Raw genomic sequence first — 14,063 nt, 5'->3', positions numbered from 1 at the left:
GACTCAAGTCCCATTCTTTACTGGGAATGCAACTACATAATATTTGAAAGTATAGACACACTTTCATCAGGCAGATTAAATGAACTGTTAAATTCCTACAGCTGGTCGCTATGAAAACATCACGGTCCAGGGTTATGTCAATATCAGCTACGATGCAGAAAAGACAAGCACAGGCATTTAGATAAGTGTTGATAAGTGCACAATCGCATCTAGCAAAATACACAGTTGAACATGAGGATCCCGTACCGTGCCACAAGAGGCGTGCTCAGTTAAATGTTTACACAGCTGCTCTCAAGATTATTATTATTGTGAAACCACACACTTTTAATGTTGCTGTGTGGATGCCAAGACGTGTCTGCTTTTTACCTCCCTTCTGAGCACTTCCAACTCCTCTCCATACTGCATTGAGCTCAAAGTGACAGATTCATAGGAGATTCTGTGAACGTTCGGCCATTATATCGCATGATGTCTCATTATATGATGTCTCCGGCCGTGTTTTAGAAAGATAAATAAAGAAGTTGTTGTTGATTTTATGAAAGAAAAACGTCTGCTGTCCGCACATTACTGGGCCCTCTGTTTTTTAACCTTTCTACAAATACTTGGCATGCTCTAACTGTAAAGACACTATTTTTAAAGGGATAGTTCATGCAGACATTTGGTTAAAAAAAACCTGTTTGGCCCCAAAGAAGAAGTTTGTCTGGGCTGTTTTCTTCCACAAATTGAAAGTGGATGGTTACTAGGGTCTGTCAACGGACAAAAAAAAAAGCACCATAAAAGTAGTTAATTTGATAAAATGCCAAATATATTAAGGCATAATTTGAAATATGAAGCCCTTAATGGAATTGCTAAATAATTACCTTGTGGGATTAGGATATTAGTTTTGCAATATTTTCTGTAAAGCTACTTTGAAACAATGTACATTGTGTTAAGTGCTATATAAATAAAACTGACTTGACTTAATATAACTAGCATACTGAAGCTTGTTACCGCCACGGGATAAAAAAAAAAAAGGTCATTGCAATTTTTCTTCTTCTTGCAATTCTGAAGTTATATCTCATAATTGTATTTTTTTATCTGAGAAAAAAGTCAGAATTGCAAGATATAAACTCAGAAGTGCAAGATATACACGCAAAATTATGAGATATAAATTTGCAACTCTGAGAAGAAAAGTCTGAATTGTGAGACAGAAACTTGCAATTGCAAGAAAAAAAGTCAAAATTGTGTGTCTCGCAATTAGCCTACCTTCTTTATTCCTTATTTGGTGGCGGAAACAGCTTCCATACTTATATGCTATTTGTGTATTATTTACTGCAAAACTTGCCTTGAAAAGTGCTTGACAGCTGTAGTCACCATTCACTTGCGTTGAAAAGAGCAGCTTGGACATCCTGAAGAAAGAAAAAAACAGCAGTCAGTAAATAATGACAGAAGTGTATTTTTAGGTGAACCATCCCTTTAGAGTGCCATTGGCTTGGTTTTTGTGTTTAAGCCCTCTAGCCCAAAAGCCTTGACGTGTTTTTGTACCATCGGGGGTGAGCGGAAGGGCAGAAATAGATTTGGACAAAACAAAGCATTCTAAAGTCGGAAATACTTGACAATCATGCCTTTAACAAGTCCATCTGTGGTATGGGACCTACTTGTAAAGATTCGATGTAAATTGTGTATCTTTCCGTGAAATAACACAAGCCTCTCACATGAACTCTCCCCATTTTGTTTGACTTGTACCCAAATGCAGTGCTTAGGTTTGTCTATCTCTGGTATGTGCACTTAAGGTTGCCTCTCAAGTGTAAACCTGCAGGCCAGGAGACACAACCCACCATCAGATGCCTCCAAATATCACTCTGTGCAGACGTGGTGTCAGTCAGTCGAGTGTCTGCTGAAGACTTTGTCAAAGTCTAGAGGAAAGATTAATGCCTTGTTTTCTCTACTTGTCAGATGATATATGTGGAATAGGTATGAAGTTGGCTGCCCATTTCGAGGTCACGTCTAACCGTAAGCAGAAAATGATATTTGTGGGGGAAAAACAGAACACTTGGCCTTTCCTGAGAAACTCCAATGGACGCATTGCGGAACGGCGCAGGCCACGCACCAGCCACGTCCGCTACTGCGCGTTTGCTTTCCACTGCCTCTTTGACGAACGTCGAACTTGGCTCTTTCCGTAGCCGCGTTTTCCGTAATTGACATTAAATTTGCCACTGCATCCATTAATCTAAATGAGCCCCCCCAGGATGGGTTTTCTTTCTGCTGCTATGTATAGCCTGAGCTTCTTATGTCTGCGGAGGAGTCTATAAACAGCTGCATGTGTTTAAGCGGAGAAATGTAAATCTTGACACGGGATGTTTATGCAGCCCAAGCTTCTAATCATGCGAACGTATAATTCAGTGACATGTGGTGTCTTTACGAGACCAGTTTGATTCAAAGGGCAGATCCCTGTATTTACCAGTCTCTCTGAACCCCGAGCGCGTTATATCTCTCATCTCAACTCTTCAGATCTACTCAAGCTTTCTGTAGTGGTAGGAAACTCTCTAAAGACCTTGGAATAGATTACCAAAAATGGTAAATGAATTATTTTTTTCCATATTAAATTATTCATTAAAAACCATTATTTACTCACCGTCATGTTGCTCCAACCTCACAGTTGTTTGCATTCAATGAAAGTTCGATGTGACCATGCTGATCAACCTCCTCAAAAAAAAAAAAAAAAACTCCATACAACTTGTGCGCTATATTGCAAGTCTTCTGAATTCATATTATAGAGTGAAACTGACGTTATTCACTGAAAATGCCATTTTGTCAGGTTTGACGTCAGTGATTTATGGAAGCCCGTTTCTGCCACTGAATAAAAAAATAAAATGAGGTAATTGCGACTTTTTTATTGCATAATTGTGAGTTGTGAATTAATTCAATTTTTTTTCTCTTGCGATTGCGAGTTTACATCTCGCAATTCTGGCATTTTTTCTCCGAATTGCGAGATGTAAACTCGCAATTGTGAGAAAAAGTCTGAATTGTGAGATATAAACTCGCAATTCTGTGAAATAAAGTCAAAACTGCAAGATATAAACTCACAATTCTGACTTTTTTCCTCAGAATTGCAAGTTTATATCATTTATATCTTGCAATTCTGACTTTATAACTGTTACGTATCCGGTCCATGTGTAACAATAACACACATTGTGAGTTTCAGAATTCAGAGAAAATAAGTCAGAATTGCAAGATGTAAACTCACAATTGTGAGAATTTTTGTGAGATAAAAAGTCGCAAGCTTGTTTTATTTTTTTATTCAATGTCGGAAACGGGCTTCCATAGTGATGTTTGGTTACGACACACAGACAACCCAATTTATTATTGTCAAACCTGAATCATATAGGCACTATATTTGAAAGCAATCACATAAAGGAAGCTTTTCATTAAAAAAATGACTTAGCTTCTGGTCTACTGCTCACACAAAACTACCACATGACTTCAGAAGACTTTAAATGTATCACGTGAGTCATATGGATCACTTTTATTACTTTTATGGTGTTTTTTTGGCCTTGACAGATGTGGTGACTATGGAGTGACTCATGGAAATGGCTGCATAAAGATTTGTCAAAAAAAAAAAATTTTTTTGCTCCTCTGAAAAGAGATAAAATGTAGGTTTAGAAACACATGAAGATGAAATAATGACAGAATTTCATTCCTATTTCTTTAAATATTTCACTGCCTCACACTGTTCAAGTGTGAAGAGAGCTACAAAACCCCTTTTACTCCAACATTATGAAACTGCCTTCTCTATAAAACATTTAAACATCATACATTTTCTTGGAAGTGACGAAAGCCTGTGTCTAACCTGCACTTGTTTAATAATTTGCTTGAACTTTACTATAACCTGTCTTTTGTTCTTTGACAGACCGTTACTATCCATTTTAATATTTCTGTAATTGCTGTCTTGTCCTAGAAGGATTTCCAGTGCTAAATATAGCACTATATAGTCCAATAAACCTATCAAGATAACTCTGTACAGAGTTAGTACAGAGAGTATGTCTATAACTCAGAGAACTTCAGCCTGAAAAGCAATATATATACTGTATATAAGAGTGAAAAATGTAAGGGGGTCTGAATACTTTCCGTACCCACTGTATATATATATATCCCAAGAACACTATTATTTTATTTTAACAGTAGAAAGTAGAGAACTGTTAAAACTGGGGTCAGTAGAATTTTTTTGAAAGAAATTAATTCAGCAAAGGCATATCAAAGGCAAAGTAGATCAAAGGCAAAGATCCTGTTCTTTTGAACTTTCTATTTGTCAAAGAATCTTGAAAAAGTAAAAATATGAAGCAGCACAAATGTTTTCAACATTGATAATAATAAGAAATGTTTCTTGAGCAGCAAATCAGCATATTAGAATGATTTCTGAAGGATCATGTGACACTGAAGACTGGAGTAATGATGCTGAAAATTCAGCTTTGCATCACAGGAATAAATGACATTTGAAAATATATTAAATTAGAAAATAGTTATTTTAAATTGTAATAGTATTTCACAGTAGTACTGTTTTTACTATTTTTTGATATGGGTTTGTCATTTTATTTATTTATTTTTCATATTTTCATTCACTATTTTCATGAAACATTCACAAAATGACTTTGACTTTAAGCTTGAAAACAACAATGGCACATTGTCGTGTTTGCTTGAAATGACCATTGGGGTCCTAACCATCATTAAGACTCATGGTGGTGGTCCAGGTCAGATTATAAGAGAACCAAAGACAGGCTCGTCCGATGACCAGTGGAATGTGTAGTGTAGCATTCTGCCAAACAACTGTTAGCACAATGTAAGGGGCTCAGTCTGCAGAGTCATCTCCATGCCTTTTCCCAGACAGACCCATGGAATGTAGGTGATGACAGAAGCTCCACTCAGCTCCAATGGAGGACAGAGAAGAGACGCTCTGGCACTTTGATGCTCCTTAATGATGGCTACTCTTCATCGGTTAGCCGGAGCACTCAATAACCTGCTGCTTGATTCATACATGCAGACAGATGACTGACAAAACCCCATGTTCTACACTCACTGAGGTTTGGGATGGAGTCAAGAGGATTTGTGGGCGGAATTCTCAGATTTCGTTCTGCATGCAGCTTTGTGCATATTGAAATAGCTGTGATGGTCAGGAAACCGAAATTCTTTGACTGTCGTTCTGAGTTCAGGGTTGCCAGGCTTAAATTGTCTGGGATTTATTTAAGGTCAGAAAGAAAGTGACCATAAGGCAGTAAATAAAAAAGTCTTAAGTGCTGAATGTTCCCTATACACTGTACAAAAACGATTTTTGAAAGTTAAATAAAACATAAATAAAAAGTTAAAAGTCAAAGTTAAACCTAAGATTACTGGAGTATGTTTTACAAGAAAATACTATTTCAGTCTTTCTACTTCTAAATTTTACATTTGATTCAATGTGTTACTTGCCATTTTTTGTAATTATTTGTGAAATTTACTAATGAAAATTTCTTCAAAGTAAAGTTTTTCAGTGAATTCGCTAAATAAACCCACTGTTACACCAAATACACAAAATAATGTTACTTTTAGCAGCATCATATGACCCCTTTAATGTGTGTATTTTTTTGTTAAAATACTTCTAGCTTACTAAGTAAGCAAATATAAGAAATACATTTATAGTCTGATTCCCCCAAAATTTGTAAAAAAAAAACACTTTCACAATATTGCTTTGTTTTGCCAAAGGGACCAGACTTTAGCTCAACCAATGGCGTGAGTTTAGGGCAGAGCTATCAGTTTTCCAACCAATGGAAGACAAAGGGTGTTAAGGAAAACTATTGGGAAACAATAATGTTTCCAGTTCCATTAGTTGAACTTTAAAAGTAACAATCCATTAAATATATCTGTTCAATTTAAATATATGTTAAATATCTCCATACACTGATGGACAGACGTTTGGAATAATTAAGATTTGTATTATATTATTTGATCAAAAAATCATTTCCACAAATGTATTTTCCACATACAGAGTTACGGTGACTTTCAGGGTTGATTCAGCATCAATAACCTCCATCTCTGACCTACGAAACAAATGCAACAATTTCCATCACACGGCTCCAAACATAGAAATGATCTTTAACGTTTCATGCAGGAAAAGTCAGAGGTCACTGCTCTTCCCAGCCACAGATCAAAGACTCTGCAAAGCCCCTGAAAACATAAGCACAAAATTTCATACAGGTCAATTCTTCATTTGCCATTTAAAAGAGTGACGTTATTCCCAGTAAAGCAAGCATCAGAGCGGAATTTTTACCCACAGGCTGCAGGCATTTGGGTAACCAAAGAGATAACTTTGAGCAAATAATGAGATGGAATTTAAAAGATAACATTTCGTCCAATCAGAGAATAATTAGATCAACCATCAATTCATTAGATAATGACTTTAGGTTTTTTAATGGGGCACTGGGGTAAAATTGAAGCACACAAACACCTCCCTCCACACCAGCAGACCTCATGGACACAATCTCCTCGCCTGGGTTCAGCCCACACCGGTAGACAATAAGGCAAAGATAAACATTCTTTTCACTCTCCGTGGTCCTCTTGTTTTGAGTAATTAAGGCTACTTAACATGCATTGTGAAGTGTTATCCCTGAATCTAAAGCACCTTTGGCCAATGGAGAGCTTAGAGCACTATGTTCATGACCTACTGTTTAGGCAACAAGGTGAACGTTAGGGGAGCGGCAAATGGGAATAAAAGCACATAAATGTTTTTTTTATTGCAACTTTAACAGACTACATATTCCTTATAAAACTAGTGCTCCCGAAAGCTATCTGTAATCATTTAAGTGATCATCTGATTTGTGCATAGAGCTCACTTTTACTGGCCGGGACTGGTAGAGACCAGTATCACCTGAGGAATGGAATGCATCAGTGTATTTTAATTGCTAAGTGGATGATCCAGGGATTATCCCTCATAAGATGTTATTGTCTTGGAAGCACACAAAGATATCTTTTGATCTCAATGGGGTTTAATCTACTGCTATCTCTCCCATCGCAATGGCCCAGTTGCTTTTGTCAAAACAAACTTGCCATCAACACATAATTGAAATGAATACCTGTAACCAATGAGGGGTTTTCATATGCGGATTCCTTCTACATACGTGCTGTTGACTAAGCAGACGTCCGCGGATTTGTCTAATAGTAATGGTTTCAGTCTGACGTTCCTAAGTCGTGACATCCGACATCCATGGCACGTTTATGTCCCACATGTTTGCCTCTGTGGAGCACAAAACAGCATTTTAAACTTAGTATAAATAAAATCTAGATTAAATATATAAACGTCTATTTCATTAAAAGGATTTTAAAGGCTGCTTCTCTCTCTGTTTTCTTGTTCTGAGTCTGGATTCAGGAGAGGAGGTCACTTTTAAACCCCCTGGTCTGAGAGAGCAAAGGGCACTGCATTTGCAAACTCTTGTTAATGAGCATAATCCAATCGTAAAACAAGATTTAAACCAGCCATTAACACATCTTGATCAATGATAACCAGGGATTTAGCTTCTTCACGAATGGCAAAGGTATTGCATGGCTCATCTTCTCAGTATGGGTTAATATCATGTCATGCTTCAAAAGGCATTAGCCTTTTTATAATATAGTATGTTACCTGTGGATTCAAGAGAAAAAGTAGAACTTATTTATGCAAAACAAACACACTGTTAATAGACACCTCACCAATCGATACACACAGATCATTGTTATTCAAATAGCGAAGAAACGCTTCACCAGAGCCTTGTCTGCTCGGGATCTAACTGTGATTCACACCTTGATGGTGTGAACTGTTTGTGATGTAAGTTGTGTTTTGGATAGATATATATAATATATAGTAACATGTAGTAGTAAAATATAATGTTTTACACTATTTTATAGAAAAATTACACACATTTTATATTATATTAATACAGGGGATTTAAAACTGGGGGCCAGGGACTTCCAGGGGGCTGTAAAGGGGTGCTATTTTGTATTTTTTTCTGTCGCCTTAGGCAATATTTTCTATAAAGCTGCTTATTAAAAAAAAAATTGTGAGAGAAATATATAGAGAAGTAATATAGAAATAAATATATTTTTTAATCAAATGTAATTGTGGAAGAAAAATAATAATTTCCGGACACCCAGGGGGCCGTAAAGGGGTGCTATCTTGTATTTTTCTAGCCAGTGACCACAATCTCCCTCAGGCAATATTTTCTGTAAAGCTGTTGTGGGAAAAAATGTGAGAAGTGAAGAATTAAATAAATATTAAATTATATAAAAAAATTATTTTTCTACAAAATAATATTCATTGTCAATTTGAAACAAAATAAATATTTTACAGCCAATATATTGCAATGACAAAAAAATAAAAAAAGGAATTTAGTTATTTATTTATCTATTTTTTTTCTACATCACGTTTATTATTTTCCAATATCTGTACATTATAATTGGCTCTTTATACGTGACAATATACTGTGTTATAGTAACGGGACCATCATATTTGGGAGCATTTGGCATCATAAAGTCTGAAAATCCCTATTTTAAAATGTAATGTACCGTATTTTAGTAAAGTAACTTCGTGTTCACACGTTTTAACTAAATACCGTTAAAATTACTAACATATTTACAGTGTAGAATGCATCAAATACGCGCAAGGACAAATTCGATCAATCAACACGCAACTGTGGGCATGTTCAAACGTTTGAATGGAGAGAACGCGGCGCGTTTCAATGGACTTGAATGATGACAGTCATTGTGACATCACCAGACAACAAAAAGACTCGAGCTCACGGAGCGAAGCGCTCCAATCAATGGCACAGACGCGGCGCGTGCTGCACGCAGAGATGAGTCTCCAAGCAGCCTCCATAAACTTCTGCTGATCAGATTTTTTTTAAACCGAAAAATGGCAAATCCAGGACTTTGCGAACTCGCGCTGTCACTTTTGGAATTGCTGCTTTCTTTGCCCTAAGCGCTCGCGCACTTCATTAGAGTTTAGTACAGTCTTGTTTGAAGTGTTGCACAAGTATGAACAAGAAGAGGCGACCTGAGTTGCGGCGACTCTCTGTCGTGGGATAAAAAAAAAAAGTCGCTTGTGGATTAAAACACGAATTCATGAGGAACATAAGAGACGACGGGAACGCAGACCGGCCACAGCGCTTCCTCCTTCGGTAACGCCGCAGCTTATTTCTTTAATATTAAGTTTTGCAAACAGTGCGACTGCTTTAAAACCAACGTGACATTTCTATATCTCAATGTATTGTATATCACCTCATAGAAGTGCATACATGTAGTCTGTAACGTCAGAAGGTATGCGCAAATGTAAAGAAAACACTTCTCTGCTTCCTTATCATCAGGTCTCTGTCGTCTTTGTTGCTTGAGTTGTTTTTGCGTAAGATCTACCACCTGTAGCCTCACAACTCTGCCTCTCCCTCAGCGAAACGTCTTTTGCTAGACATTCAGTCCTTTTGAAGACTGTCCTTTCATGATCTAAAGGCAGACCCCCACCCAGACACTGCTCTCTTATCTCCCTCTAATTGCAGACTCCATGTCTGCTGTCTTCATGTCTCCCTTCTTTCGATTTCTTTTGATTCACTCTTTCCTGTTTCATCCCATTTGTCTGACATCCTCTTTGGATTCTTGTGCTTTCACTGTAGATCAATCTCTTATTATAGCCTGCCGCAGGGATATTATTCTTAATCTTTTTGCATGCGTGTGAGTTCATCGCCTCAAAGACATCTCCAAAAGATCTAGATATGTCTGTGGTTTGAGGCAGCCGCAGGTTGAATGTGGCTAGGGATCTTTTCCATGCATATAAGTTGTTGGAACTCTGGGCTGGTATTCAAAATGTTTTAGGACTTAAAGGAGCAGGTATTCCATAATAACCAAACAAACCTTAAACTTCTAAGAGTGATTGGAGGATGGAACCTCTCTGGGGTGATTTATGAACCATTGTGTCATTGAGCAAGCACTTAACACCAGATTGCTCCAGGGAGACTGTAGTTACAAGAAATGTATTGTATGTTTTTAAAAAATAATGTTCTTTAATGGTTCTTTGAAGGACCTGAGGTGCAGCAAACAATCTTCTTGCATAGAATAATTTTTTTGTACTGTTCAAGTTTCTCGAGATGTTACGTTACAGGTTCTTCAGGTCAGTGCATTGGTTTCTGGCTTCTTTAAAGCAGATGGTTTTCTAAAGAAACTAGAGAACAAAAAGTTCTTTGTGGAACCTAAAAAGGTTCTCCTGTGACATAATGATGTAAAACTGTTTTTTAAACTATGAGAAGAATGTTCTTTGCTGAATCTAAGATGCAAAAAATAAATAAAAAAGTATATTAAAAAAAAAGTAAATTTGACTAATTGGCATTTTCTCTTTGCAGGAACTGACTGATCATGGTCGCCGTGGTCCGCGCTCTCATGGTGCTGTTGCTCGGTCAGGTTTTGCTGGGGGGTGCCGCTGGACTCATTCCCGAGATCGACCGACGGAAATACAGTGATTCGGGGAGACACACGCCGGAGAGATCCGATATTAACTTCCTGAAAGAGTTCGAGCTACGGCTGCTCAACATGTTCGGACTGAAGCGAAGACCCACGCCGAGCAAATCGGCAGTGGTCCCTCAGTACATGCTGGACTTGTATTATATGCACTCAGAAAATGATGACCCGAACATCCGGCGCCCAAGGAGCACTATGGGAAAACATGTGGAACGGGCGGCCAGCAGAGCAAACACAATACGAAGTTTTCATCACGAAGGTGAGGCCTGATTTTGGTTGTGAATATGTTGTTCCTGGTTTATTTGAAATGAAAATTTAAAAATTCAAATTTGAAAATTCAAACTTTCAGTTTGAGGCTTAGAAGAGCGTTTGTTTATTCCCAGAACATTCTAAAATTCTAAGGAATGATGAGACGCAACCACTGACATTCCACAAACAGCTCTCACTGTTATTAAAGAAGCAAAAAAATGCATTCTAACGGTGACTTTACTGCAAATAATTGATAGTCTGAGTGCACTTACAGTAGTTTTCTAGACAAGGTGTGGAGTTCATGCACTAGTTATTTTCCAAGAATCCACAGATAACAGTAACAAGCCTTATGAGGAAATCCAGGATGGTAGTTTAGCTGTTCTCCATCAAGTTCTGTCCTTGCTGTTTTCGTGCCATCAGTGTGTGTGTGTGTGTCTGGGGGGGGGTCCTTGTTGAATGGTCAGATTTAAATTCACTAGAAACAGAATCTGTATTTTATAATGAAATCAACCCGAGTGTGATCAGGTGGCATGTCAATTAAGTCTCTTTTAGGCGTGTTATCTGATTTAAACATGCCCTCTCTTGATCTGGAAGATTTGAACCTGTGAAAGCCACTGGCCTTGTTTATGAAGTCTTCTTTCTGGAGACTGTTTAGAGGTCAACATAAACTATAGCACACAATTTAGAAACATTTCACTTTAGTTTCATGGCAACACAGGAAAAATCACGCTAACTTGCTGTACTGTGGTAAAGAGAGGGGGAGGAATCCATACGGGAGTCATTACAGCTGTTTAGGCGGCCCTGTAAAATGGCACAGATTCGGATGGATGACATCCAGTGGTCGAGCTGACACACTGCAAACAAGGATGCTTTTTGTGTGCTCATGTTGAAACAAACAATTTAAGCAAATGCATTAAAAGTCTTCCTTGTTTACTCCAAATGAGACTTTTCTCATGGCCTCTGTAGTAATTGAGCACCTCCTACGCCTCAGGCTTCTCTCATTGTCTTAATTTGGTGAACTCGGTGGTTGAGGACCTGACTGGATTTTTATCACATCCCTCATAAAGTTTTTGACGTAATATTATGTAATATTTTTACAAGTTCCGTCCAATAAGGCACTGCTGAAATAACTTTGATTTGACGTCGAGATTCTCAGCCGAGATACGCAGTCAGTTTTCAAGGTAGCCGTCATAAATATACGACTTGTATGATTTGCTGTTTTGGCATAACGTACAAACAGAAATTAGGAATGTCAATAGACTCATAACTGTGGCTGACTGCTTTCGACAAGCCCCAACATGTTCGCAGTCACTCCCCCTCAAGACGGATTGACTGGGAGAAAAAGGAAAAGGTGAAGAAAGACAGACAGAACGAGGGAAAGAAAGAGCCGGGCTTTCCCACATCAAATAAAGCGTGCTTATCTTCTGTAGGCTCTTTGTGATTATGAAGCAAATAGGTTGGATTATTGGGAATGGAATTTCCAAAACGTCTCTTTTCAAAAGAGATTAAGCAAGCTCTTTGGTCTGAGAGCATTTTATTTTAGGGCATTGAGTCGTAGGAGTAGCTGTTCTTTCGCTGATTGCAACCTTTATTCAATAAAGACTTGGAAACAAGAGAATGTTGTCACTCTACAGCCACACAAACAGCCTCACGCTCGCAGCTAGCCTTTCATTTTAACACCTGGTTCTACCATATAATCTCTCACTCAGGCCAGACAAGAAAATGCTGAGTGGAAAATCCTATTCAGAGTCAAAGCAAAAATGTCAGGTTTCAGCCTGAAGTGCTTCAGAAACCAACAGTATTCTTTTGTTGTAACCCAATTTGTTGACACGATCCTAACGGACTCTTTCTTCTGTCCTTCCAGAGGCTCTCGAGGCACTCTCCAGCCTAAAAGGAAAAACAACACAGCAGTTTTTCTTCAACCTTACCTCCGTTCCCGCTGAGGAGCTGATCACGGCCGCGGAGCTGCGCATTTTCAGGGACCAGGTTCTCGGTGACGCCGGTGCAAGTGGTTTCCACCGAATTAACATTCACGAGGTGTTCAGGCCAGCCCTAGCCCCTTCCACAGAGCCTCTTACCAGACTTCTCGACACCCGTCTGGTGCAGGACTCTCACACTTGCTGGGAGAGCTTCGACGTGGGTTCGGCGGTGGCTCGCTGGGCCCGCGAATCCCAGCACAACCATGGACTCCTGGTGGAGGTGCTCCATCCTGAGGAGTCGGAAGGATCCGAGGAGGTCGAGAGGAACCGGAGGAGGCACGTGAGGGTCAGTCGCTCTCTTCACACGGACGAGGACACGTGGGTGCAGGCCCGACCCCTGCTGGTGACCTACAGCCACGACGGTCAGGGCTCCGCCGTCCTAAATTCGAACCGAGAGAAGCGGCAGGCACGGCAAAAGCCGAAGCAGCGCAGGAAGCAGCACCAGCGCCCAAACTGCAGGCGGCACGCTCTCTACGTGGACTTCAGCGACGTGGGCTGGAACGAGTGGATTGTGGCGCCGCCCGGCTACCACGCTTTCTACTGTCACGGCGAGTGTCCCTTCCCGCTGTCGGACCACCTGAACTCCACCAATCACGCCATCGTCCAAACGCTGGTGAACTCGGTCAATTCCAATATTCCTAGAGCTTGCTGCGTCCCCTCGGAGCTCAGTCCCATATCGCTGCTGTACCTGGACGAGTACGAGAAAGTCATTCTTAAAAACTACCAGGACATGGTGGTGGAGGGCTGTGGGTGCCGATGAGAGCTACATCTCCCCAATGAAGACTGTTATTTATACAAAAGAACGTTCAAAGAGCTATTTTGGAGGAAGAAATATATATGAATATATTTATGTTGACTGAAAATAATGGGAAAATAAATATTTTAATGAGAGTGCTTGCTTTTTCCAGTGGCTTTGAAGATGTTTTTTTCCTGTCCCATGTACATTTCAAAATGAGTGCAATTGCACATGAAGTATAATGCTCAGATTTTTATGATGTATTTATTGCATAACCACTTTATTTGTAAATGATGTGTATTTATCATGAAAAAATATATGATCTTCATTCAGTGTGCATCTGGGAATACATTATTTGAAACCAAAAAATAAACCTTGGATGATGAAGTTCTCCTTAAAAGTCATGATATAACAAACACGCTGTTGCATAGACCCTGTGGTTACTTATGCAACACTGGATTTCATGCAGACAGTCCAAAACAGCGAGAGTCTGATTTGAGTAAAGGCCTGTTCACACCAAAGACTATAACTATAAAGTTTTAATAAAGTTTCTTATTTAGAATAGGGAAGTCCACAGCACAACTGTAACTGTAACGGCACCATAATAATACCGGAATCAC

At 39.0% G+C, this 14,063-nt stretch overlaps 1 protein-coding gene across 1 annotated transcript; it reads left to right on the top strand.

The window, feature by feature from the left end:
- Positions 1 to 8,740: 8,740 nt before the first annotated feature.
- LOC107756668 (bone morphogenetic protein 2-like) lies at positions 8,741 to 13,776 on the top strand. The gene is made up of 3 exons (XM_016573862.1): positions 8,741 to 9,155; positions 10,365 to 10,738; positions 12,593 to 13,776. The coding sequence occupies exons 2-3, from the start codon at positions 10,378 to 10,380 to the stop codon at positions 13,465 to 13,467; spliced, it is 1,236 nt and encodes a 411-aa protein (XP_016429348.1). The 5' UTR covers positions 8,741 to 9,155; positions 10,365 to 10,377; the 3' UTR covers positions 13,468 to 13,776.
- The last annotated feature ends 287 nt before the right edge of the window (positions 13,777 to 14,063 follow it).

The sequence above is a fragment of the Sinocyclocheilus rhinocerous genome, unplaced genomic scaffold (genome assembly GCF_001515625.1).
Source record: "Sinocyclocheilus rhinocerous isolate Xijiao unplaced genomic scaffold, SAMN03320098_v1.1 scaffold443, whole genome shotgun sequence".
Taxonomy (NCBI): domain Eukaryota; kingdom Metazoa; phylum Chordata; class Actinopteri; order Cypriniformes; family Cyprinidae; genus Sinocyclocheilus; species Sinocyclocheilus rhinocerous.
Note: the sequence above shows the minus strand (reverse complement) of the source record. Positions and strands in the feature narration are given on the sequence as shown.

Excerpts from the sequence above, each read along its gene's own strand:
- LOC107756668 (XM_016573862.1), top strand. The coding sequence starts at position 10,378 with ATGGTCGCCGTGGTCCGCGCTCTCATGGTGCTGTTGCTCGGTCAGGTT. Across the intron at positions 10,739-12,592 it reads ACGAAGTTTTCATCACGAAG|AGGCTCTCGAGGCACTCTCC; the intron begins GTGAGGCCTGAT and ends CTGTCCTTCCAG.